The sequence below is a fragment of the Lampetra planeri genome, chromosome 3 (assembly GCF_965212315.1).
Source record: "Lampetra planeri chromosome 3, kcLamPlan1.2.h2, whole genome shotgun sequence".
NCBI lineage: Eukaryota > Metazoa > Chordata > Hyperoartia > Petromyzontiformes > Petromyzontidae > Lampetra > Lampetra planeri.
This window is the reverse complement of record NC_136109.1, coordinates 21,212,508-21,223,704: the sequence shown is the minus strand read 5'-3', so window position 1 is coordinate 21,223,704 and position 11,197 is coordinate 21,212,508. Positions and strand designations below refer to the sequence as shown.

At 45.8% G+C, this 11,197-nt stretch overlaps 1 protein-coding gene across 1 annotated transcript in view; it reads right to left on the bottom strand.

Annotated features, from left to right (window-relative positions):
- Window positions 1–994: 994 nt before the first annotated feature.
- Window positions 995–11,197, bottom strand: part of LOC144734733 (uncharacterized) — a 74,293-nt gene continuing 64,090 nt past the window's right edge. Inside the window, exons 11-12 of the mRNA XM_078617076.1 lie at window positions 8,370–8,731; window positions 995–5,251 (exon numbers count right to left, since the gene is read on the bottom strand). Coding sequence (XP_078473202.1) covers window positions 5,063–5,251; window positions 8,370–8,731 — 551 coding nt within the window. The 3' untranslated portion in view covers window positions 995–5,062. The remainder of the gene's footprint in view (window positions 5,252–8,369; window positions 8,732–11,197) is intronic.

Sequence of the window (11,197 nt, the reverse complement as noted above, 5' to 3'; positions counted from 1 at the left end):
ACTTTATTGGTGGGTTATCTCTTGGAGAACAGCCACAACCATGGGAATGTGTCATGACCACCAATGGATCAGGGCCACCAAAGGAGCAAGGAGACCACATGCACGAGTTTTTGTTTTAACTTCGTCGTTCACAGCAAATTCACCTCTCGAAACGGTTTCTCTTCTCGCGTTATATCGTGCACAATAAATGCACCTCCGGTATTAGAGCTGAAGAGAATCATGTTATTAGCTATATACGAAGTAGGCGTGCAATGATGCATCATTTAATCAATTGATATTGATCCTTTAGCTCACGATGCATCATCATATTGCATGTGTAAAAAAAAATCAATGTTTGTTAGAATCATTTATTATCTATGTACAGTGAAGGGTCCACGTGGTTCCACTATGGCCATTCGTTGTTAATTCATTACTAAAGATTCGACTCGAGTCGACCGGCGATACTGAATCGCAACAATTCACGGCATTTGCGAGGCGGGTGAATTCATTATCTTGCACAGCGCCACCATGCAGCTGTGAAAATGATTTTGAATTATTTTTATTAATGTTGTTGGTATTTTGATTTAAAGCTTTCGTGACTGCAGGGATTTATATTCTTGGTTCTTTCGGTAAAGTCACGTAGAAGGGAAAAAATATATATAAAACAATAAAAACAATTCTTGCTGTGGATTTCACACCTGATGATGATTGCTTGTGTTGCAGTCGAAACGTCGTGAGAATTTTATTGTTTTATATTTTTATTATTTTATTATTTCTCTTCTACGTGACTTTACCGAAAGAACCAAGAATATGTTGTTGGTATTGTTTCAATTAAGTTCTGGTCCGCTTTTTTTTTTACAATAGTGTTATCCGCTTTTTTTTAACAATAGTGTTATCCAAATTGTGTGAAACAATGTTGCAAGTTTGTCATTTTCAACTTGTTTAATAATAATCTTAATAACAAAAATAATGGCTCTTCGTGTATAAACAAAACAGAGAGACCGAGACAAAGAAGTCACTGTTTAAGCAGCATGATTGTTACAAAAACCAACATTTCCAGCAGCCGTCAAATTGTATTTACACTCGACAACATGTAACACCAATAAACACAGCATATGTACAAAGTGTCCATGTTTTTTGCAACACTTATTCTAATTATACACAATAAACAGAAGCTGCAGTTGGTGTAAACACGTCTTTGTTGTTGTTGTTTTTTTTCCTGCAGGCGAGACGGATCAATTATCGGCACAATTTGGTCCTCAGAGGTAATAACCAGCATGTCCAATGGCACACTCACTCCCTTGCGGGGCAAGGACCTTCTAAACATCAGCATACTTGACACTTCTCAAAAAAAACATATGTACATCAATATACAACCGCACAACGGGAGTATGTTAAACGTGTGTGTGTCTGTGTACAATAGTTCAGTCTGAGAGCGAAACAAAGTCACATGAAGAAGGCGTAGCCAAGAGACAACATTATGCGATACACGCCGTTACTTTTGTAGAACCCACCGACACAATAAATTAGACGGATGGTCAAATGCGGTGACCAAAAAAACATATTTCAGACGGCCTTGTAGTGCAAAGCTCTTTGCGTATACAACAAGTGTGTTGCTGTCGTTGTTCTCCGTCGCTTCCTTTTCCATTTGTTCTGTTGTTCTCATTGTCCTTTGCCTTCAGTACGCGCCGGCCGCACTCCGCCCCCCTTCCACCGAGGACGTGACTCACACTTCGCAAGCCAAGCACAAGGACGGCAACAACAACCGCCGTTGGCCACTGAAGCGGCGGTGGCGTCACCACGGCGCGTGGGCCAGGCTAGGTGCACCAAGAGGCCACGTGAAGTGTCCAAGGCTCGCTGCTGGCAGGAGGTCACGGGACAAGACCCAGGTGCCGTGGGTTGACTGACTTTGAGATGACTGGCGGATGCACCACCTCTGCCACCTCGCTGTTGTGAGCGCCGCTCCTCCGCCCCCCGTTGTTGTTGCTGGAGGGCGACTGCCTCCGACTGCCCAGGAGCAGCGTCCTTCACGAGCCTCCTCCACAGAGGCTGATCTTGACATGGCTGGTACCAGCCATCGGCAAGTCCAATCAGATCCACATTCTTCTGTACCGTATCAGTTCATCTCTTCTCTAGCCCGTGCCACGTCCGTTTATCCCTCTCCATTCAGACAAACAGAAGCTTATTTTAGCATTCTGTGGCTGGGCATGCGGGTTACATGACCCAGTCAATGCAGCCGGAGGAGCTCAGCGATGGGGCTGTGTGCACATGCACACTCTCGTCCCATCATTGGAAGTGAGCCAACATAACAAACTGCCCCCCACCCCACCGAGCTGACTCACGATTACACCAAGGACAATATGCCTTCCGAAACCATGGAATTGAAATGGAGTCTTACCGATGAACAAGATGCCATTAATATGTTAATGCACCCTTCCTAAAGGCCAAATAATGTAGTTCTGCAGGCGAAAAGGCAGGATATTCGTGATGATGAAGTGATGTTTCAGTTTAACACCTGGGTTGGGCAAGGCTCTCATTATTACGGTACGGTGAATGATAACGCAGAGCATTTTCGCACGTGGTTTTTTTTTGCTGCAGCGACTGCAAAAAAAACGACTCTGCTGCCCGTTTTTAAATGAAGCGATGAACAAAGTGTTTTACTGCGTGGAAGCAACGGGTTTGTTTTTTGCAGATTAATAAAGTGAACGCGTGCACGCACTGCTGTTGTACGAATCGCGGCTGCATTGGGAAGGCAATGGCAGTAAATTATTAGATAATAATATTATCTAATAATAATTTATGTTACCGAGATTGGGGATTTGCAGCGGCATTTATAGCCCGCAGACAATATTTCACCACGATTGCGCAAAACGGGCACAAACACAGATTTAGAATAATCTCACGGGGAAATACGAGGCACAGTTTGAAGCTAACGCTTGCTTGGAGAAGTATGACCCACACATTGGCTGTTTAGATGACACCGAATGCTGAGAAATATTTGGATGCGTAATAAATATACAACGTATGCACATAATCTGCTGTTAGGAGGATAGGACGTTAAATTGAATTTATCTTGGTAATATTGTGACATGTAAATAATTGGTCACCTTACTTGCTTTAACCAATTAGGTAGCAAGAGCAAACTCTAATGTTTATGTCCTGTATATGAGCGATGAGTTTCACATTTTATTTTAATTGAAGAATAATTTCAGATCTTTTCCAAATGTTCGAATAATTTACTTATTACATACCAAGTATTCCCGCTAACGATAGGGACGTCTCACACCATGCCACGTGGCATTGCTTTTAGGCGGCAAGAGTGTGGACGTGACGTCGAGTTTTTCAGATCGTCTGACATTTCGTATCAAGGCTCTGTCCTCCCAGATTATCGGCAAATCGGGGGACATTCCGAGCGTAAATGAATCTCATTGAATGCAAACAAAAAAAATTATCCAGGCGCTTGATGTGGTGTCAGTAGGCAAAATTGAAAAATATGTAACATTTCACTCTCACACCACAGTATCTGCAGCACTTCCTTGTCAATGCCTCACAAACACGCGTTCAACGATATAAAATACTGCAGAAACAACAGAAGTGCTCCCAGCAATAGATGGGGGGGGGGGGGCACTTTATCATGGCATCGCATTCCATTGCATGTCCTGCAACCTATTACACCCCAAATTAATATTATATCAACCAGATGGGGAATTATTTGCATTAGTCCTATTCCTAATTATCATTGGAGGTCTCGGAAAAGACAAAAACAGAGCAGTGGGTGACACTTCATATAATTATGCCGTTTTTAGCGCGAGTTTCAACTACCGAGCTGGCAGATGGAATCGAACGGGCGACCCCCTCTGGGTCGTGCGCTAACCATTATACCACGGCAGCATCCAGACTGCTACGAGCCGAAGACTTAAACACGTCAAGCTTCAGAAGCATGAAATGCCAAGACGACAACATTACGTGACCAAGCGGGGACCGTGTGCGTTACGTAGGCATCGTGAGAAGCACCTTGGTTCCAACAGGTGTGCAAGACGGGACTCGGTTGAAACGTGAGTTCCACTTGTAAAAAAAAAAAACTCCGTTGTTAACATCAACAATTGTACTGCTCAATCGATAATGATTTAAGTGTTTCTGAGGCATCCCTCCCCTGCAGGCACAGTAACCTGTTGCCATTCATCAAGCGTGTACGTGTGCGTGCGTGTACGTGTGCGTGCATCTATTATTGGGATGATGGGGCTGCATTAGTTGGGTGACGTGCTCTGTCCGTGCGTCCTTTCTCAGGGACCGATTTGTGCCAATGTTATACAAATCTTTTGTGTTACACTCATCAGAGAATCTAGCGCATATCATAGGCTATATTGATTTGAAGCTTTCGTGACTGCAGGAATCCATACTCTTTGGTTCTTTACCGAAAGAACTATATTTCATCAAATTCAAATAGCAACAAAAGAAAAAGTTCTTTTCAGAGCACAGCCACGATGTTTACTTTTTAGCGTGCACCTAAAAAAGTAAACATCAACAAATCAAACACATGTATTAGCTTCCTATTACATGATGTGTACTGGTCTTTTCGGACTGCGATCAGCTGCTGGCACGTCGACTGTAGGAGAGCAGCAGCGAATGCACTCGCAAGTCGATGCTTTCAAAGACAATCAACAACGGGGCAGCACCTTCCGTATAAACATCTCCAATATTTACCACAAACAACAACAACAGTGCACGGCACTGCAAAAGTCATGGCAAGACGACAAAGCCACCGGTCGCTTCTCGAGTAGGTAGCTGTGACATGGCAAGGCAACGGGCACGGGCGAGGAGCTGGGAGCGGAGGGGCTGAGGGGCGAGGGGAAGAGGTGGGATGGGATGCGAAGGGAAGGACAGAGCAGGGTTTGGGCAAGGGAGAGAAGGGCAGGCGAGGGGATTGGAGGCGAGGCCAGGGGGTGGAATGAGATGGGACGCGAGGGGATGTGAGAGCAGGGAAGGGCAGGAGAGGCGAGGAGACGAGAGATGATTGGAGGGCAGGCGAGGTGGGGGGAGGGCTAAGGAGGGGGAGGAGGAGGGCAAGGCAGGCGAGGGGCGGCTACAGGACGGTTTCCCGAAGGACGCCCACGTGGCTGTGTGGCCGGCTCTGCTCGTCCGACCGCTGCCGCCGGCCCTCCAGGCCCGGCTCGCTGAGGTCCCCGCAGCTCCGGGGAGACGTGGCGCCAGCCCGACCGTCCCGCCGTGGGGAAAGGGGGCTCGTGCGCACCGACTGCGTCTGGGCCATCACCTCATTCATTCACAATTGGCGGAGGGGGGAAAACACGCAGAGAAACATGATAATGCCACGTATAAATATAACGCCACGCTCTTCAGAAAGGTTTTTTTTTTTTGGTGTGATACTGCATTTGGCAGTGGTGCGCAAGCACAAATAACACAAACTCCACACATACGTCAATGGCACTGCCCTAAAAAATAACAATTTTACATTGTTCATCTGGAAACATTCTTAAGGCTCCGTAGTGCATAGCATAGGGCTCCATGGTGTATAGTGTAGTCTCCAACTATTAGTCTGGCCTCTCTGGCTCTCTGCTGTGAAGAAAAGCCATTGCCTGAAGCGCTGCCCAATTTATTTTCTCCTTTTTGGACGGCGATGTTAATCAATGCGTCGAGGTTTTTTTGGTAAGAAATGGTAGGTTGGCTTGAACAGCGCACGTCGCAAAAAAAAAATCACCTTGGGATGGGGCGATTAAAATTGTTACACCCCCAGTGATAGCACGCGTGTGTTAGACACATTGCAATGTTATACACATTGCTGCAGTAAACATTTACTATTTTGTCACAACATAAACAGAGACAGGGAAAGGGTCACATGGATTTCAGAACGTACCCAATTTGCAAGCATCACATCGACTGTCATGTATGTGTAAAGACTGTGTCAGCAAGTCTCGACAGGGAGTCAGCGAGGCTGGATGCAAAGACAAGGCGCCAGCAAGTGTGGAGGATCTTGGTTGGGGAATTCCCCAGAGTGTCCAAAATAGACGGCTGGGAAAATTCCCCCGGAGAATCCACGAGGATAAAAGCAGGGCAAGAAGGCATGTTCGGGGCTGTCGAGAGGGACTCGGGCCGTCGTCGCTGTCTTCACGTCGTCGCTGTCTGCTCGGTCATACGATCTCCACGTCGGCACTATCTCATGACGACGTGGTCCTAAGCTACATCACGTGCAATAAAAGAAACCTCTACAGCTCGAGTCCGGAGTCGTTACATATGTATATTGATGATGATGTGCATCGTCGGGTGTAGCTGCACATCGACGAACTTAGTGTGTGATAACCAACTCCAGACTGGTGCGTAGTACTCTGCCATTCAGTATGTATGTGCTTTGAACTTCTTTCGCACCGTACGTAGCCAACCGTGTGCTAATCGGAGGTGCGGGGGAAGGACAACAAATTAAACACAAAGAGCAGTTTCTAAAGAAGAGTGGATGAGCTTGGGCAGGACACGTCACTCGAAGCGATGATGGCCGGCGTCTGAGACTAGAGAAGAGGGTTGACAGCCCAAGGGAGTGACCTCATCCGAGATTACATCTACAGGGACTCCTCTACTTACGAACATTCGACTTACGAACTTTCAGAGATACGAACAACCCTGTCCGTATGTCCAGTTGCCTGTTCGGATAGAGAGTCGTAAGTTAACAACCGCCTCACAATAGATGGCAATGGTGGCATCTACATCTGCAGAACATGAAGAACCAGTGGCATCTACATCTCCAGGAGATTATACAACTTTTAAAGCCATTCCCCGTGTTTGGTGTACACGCCGTACAACATGTTTGGAATCGACGGAAGTAAAGTTGGACTTATGAACAAATCGACTTACGAACAGATCTCTGGAACCTAACTCGTTCATAAGTAGAGGAGTCCCTGTACTGTTGAGTCGGAGCGAAGGAATCGGATTGTTTGGAGGTGCGGGGTGGAGCGTCAATATCGCAGGACCCATGAGATATGGCGACGGCTGATGTAGGCCTTCATTGAGCCGTGGATTCTTAACGGCTGATAGGTGATTCGAAATACACCCACTCGTCCTACCTTCTATTTATTCACTTTTTTACATGTCTTAAGATCACTTTCATTCGTTCAATCCTGTAAGTGCACTTTTTGTTATAAGTAAATTACTGCTTTGGTCTACGGCAAACTGCAGAAAGAAAATACACCCCTATCACGTTGGGGATTTCAATGCACACAGTATATTCAATAGATAACGATTCCATTCCAGGGCCCAGGCTGTTTATTCCATTGGCTCTCTGCCACTTTATGCATGTCCACGAGAGTCTTGTTTTTATAAGCATGGCTCAAGTAAACAATGAAATCGATTTAAAATCAAATTAAGAAATGTATGACGACACTGTAGGGTTTCACAGTCGCCGGTTATTAAAATGTGCACATTATAAAGAGGCATTTTTTTCTGATTTCTTTTCACGGAGAAAAATTGCAAATGATTGGAATTTAACTTGTGCCTAGAGCACCGGTTAAAAGCAATCATGGTTGGTAGCATTTCTTTGAAACCTCCTTTGGCCGTTCACATTGAACTGAAAAAATGCAACCGCTCCAAAATGTAATCAAAAGAGACAGTGCACGTAATCAGAATTAAACCCATAAGAGACAGAAAAAAAAGTGCAGTGCATTTATCAGTGCAATCAATTAGAAGAGTTGAAAATAAGCAGGCCTGATCTGCAATCATTAAATTATATTTGAGGTGTGGATTTTTTTGCAATTGTCAATAACCTAAGGTATTTTTATGAATGTTAAAGATTACGGATGCTATATATGAAGCTAATGCTTTGATCTCGTCAGCAAAAAAAGATGTCCTACTTTGACATTCAACACGTGAGAAGCAAATCTATTAAATGTTCACCGACTGCTCCCGTTTGATTTTTTTCCAGACAATCAGAACTATAGAATTAAGACCAACGTACACAGATCTTCAAATCCCTCTGGGGTATTGTCTCAACCCATCAGCTCTCTGGGGTCAAGAAAATTAGGACCGTTTTTGTTTTTGGGGGGCATCAACATTGGTTGTTATTAGGAGGAGATTGAAGCCTGGCATTCACATGGAATTCCCACCGCTGGCTCAGGACCACCAGCAGAGATGAGCACCACCCAGTACTCATTTGAGAATAAAAACTCTGAATGAAATACATCCGTCTTAGCATCGCAACGCGCCAGGAATGTGTGACCAATTCTCCTTCACGCTGACTCGGTGTCATGGCGGCAAGCTGCCCTCCGGTCGGTCTGGAGCTCTACAATGTCCTCTCGGACGTGTTCCATGCCGAAGCGACATCGAACACAGCGGGTAACGTCCACTGCATTGCTCTCCACTTCGTACCACGTCGTTTCCGAGGTTCCTACCTGATCGAGGACGCTGGCGCTGAGGATCGCCTCCTCCATGTGCCTCTCGTCCGACGCGATCACAGACTTGATGTCGTTGACCACGTGACGTACGTCGGGCGGCAGGTCACCGCTGGAGCTCTCGAGGAAGCGAGACACGAGGATCTTGGTGTCCTGGTAGGTTTTCAGGTCCACGAGCGAGCGAGGCCGCTCCCTGGGAGCCTCCAGCGTTGGACTCGTTCGAGAGGACTGTGCAGAGCCCGTGCCGGCGTTCCGGACTCCCGGCTCGGACGGGCGGATGTCGTCAAGCGCGTCGCAGCAGAGTCTCTCTTCTCCGTCCACGTTAGGGGATAGCGAGTCGGAGCTCAACTGGCCACCTCTGTCTGGAAAACGAGAACGCCGCGTGAAACGCTGCTGAGGCTGCGCTGTGCGGCTCGTCGACGTGCTTCAAAAGGGTTGTAGAGAGTGTTGTTCGGCAGGATGTCCGACGTTTCGCACAAGAAGCATGCGGAGCGAAACATCAGACATCGTAGCAGCGGACGTAATTTCAGCTGGAGCTGTGCGGAGCTAAACTCCAGAAAATATTTGTTCAGAGCATATTTCCACAACATTATCTGGCGCACCCCCTAATTTATGACCCTCCACCACTCTCCAACCTCAGGCCATTTGGGCCCAGAAAATATTCAATGGGAAATTAGGCCCTGACATCATGTCAAAGAGCATGCAGTACAACCCAGAAAACACATCGGTGAGCTATACTGCCGTCATTTGTTTAAATTATGTGGAAACAGTGACGTAGATTGTACGTGTGTGTGTGTAGATTTGTGTGGTACGCTCAAGGAGAAGAAGGTAACAATGCACATAACAAAGGAGCACAAAGGACGCATTGTATAGACCGAACACAACTCTTACTTTGTAGCTTCCACATTTGCGGAAACCCGCCTCTCTACTTTGAGCAAACAACACTGACAAGGAACAAGGGTCATTTAAAATATATAATCCATTTTTTTTACTCTGAAAAAAGGGCTTTCACAAAGTAAACTGTCAAAACTTGTTGTATTCTTTAGAGGAATTAAGCTAACATAATCCTAAGCAATCAACCAAAATCCACAATTAAATGAACACATCTTCCCAGAGGAACTTAAAAAAAACACACACATGTGTTTGCTATTGCTATTCAAGCACAACATCGAGAGTAAATAAGCAAAATGCGGTTCTTGTTTCAGTGCCAAATCTCCGTTTGTGCATTAGGCTTTCTCCAATTAAGCTGCTCACCCAACCAACCACAACGACAGCATCTGGCAGGGTGGCCCAGACTTGGAGCTAATGATCCTCCTGCAGGCTCACCACCCAGACCGCTTGATAAATGGCTATGCAACCTGCCCAGAGATGGGCACATTTAAACCCGACTCTAAAGGGCATAAATGGAGCGGAAAGTATGTGCATTAGCTCATATTGGAAAGTCAACAATTACGCACAATGGCATTGGTTGGGTGGGGGAGCCAAGCGCATGGCAATTCTTCAGGAAAGAAGTAACCGATTCATGGAAGTATTTTCTTTTCTTACCCCAGGGATATGAACTCTGATGTCTACTTGAAGATACATTTCAGTGGCAAAGGTCATTCAAACGGTTTTCACTCTTGCAAATTCAATAATAATAACAATAACTATACTCTTGAGGCCGACGCTCATTCCGTGCATTTGTAACGCACACGTCCATTCTAGATGTTGAATTGGAATCTCGGAAAGAAAGAAGACACACACACACACATTTCCACATTTTCTCTTTTTTAAAAGAGGCCCTACGTCTTCAACTTGTTTTTAAATCGCTAATGACACATAACTCATCTGAATCGTAATAAAAAGCCAAAACGGCCAACTCGTGTTCATGTTGCGAACGACAAAGGCCAGCACAATTCAATCATCTCTCGGTTAATCACCCACTGCCCTGCGCCATCTCCCATCTCTTTAGAGGGCGGGTCGTGGCGGAGGAGGGGGGGATACGACGTCTGATTGATGTCTTCTGGGGCCTCATTAATCACGCTTAAAAGTATCTGGTTCTCGCGAGCCATTAGCCTTGCCACTGACTGCCACGGCGGAGAGGAGGGGAAAACGAGCTCGTCCAGTCCTCCGTGCCACTGTTATGATATTCGGCCACCTGATCCCCCCTTGGAATTCAATACGCGACTTACAGTCAGGAATGGAGCTTTTCACAGACGTCTGAAATGACTGCAGGGTTTTTTTTTCTTTCTACGTGCCCACTTCAATGAACCAATACGCGGTTTAATTTTATGCGTTAGGAGGAAAGGGCCAATGGTGAATGTACATCTAAACCTTTGAATTCCGCTTACGGATTACATTTGCATCGAGGTATGCACCGCAGATCAAATATCGAGAGATTATATGAAAGCAAATGTAAGTTACGGATTGCAGGATTGAAAACTCGCTGTGAATTAAACAATAGGTTGCTTTTCTGTTTATTCCTGCAGGGAGAAAGAGTATGCCGTGTCTTTGTATGCACTGTATGGGTGGAGCAGTAGCTCGCTCACTGCACTTTGAATCTTGTGACCCGAGTTCGATTCCCAGATGCAGATAACTCAGTGGGGACTAATATGTAAATCTGTACGGGCACCACCCCCCCCGCCCCACTTCTCTATGAACCCACACTGAAAATGATGGTGAAATATGGTCAAACATCCCCCACGACCGAACAGCTTGATCAATGGCCATGAATTAAAAGGAAGAATGTGCACGTTCTGTGTAACAAAATAACGGCCCAAACGTTGGTACTAGATCCTGCTTGCGTGAAATATTTCAAAATTATCCGATATTGTTAAATTCAAATATGC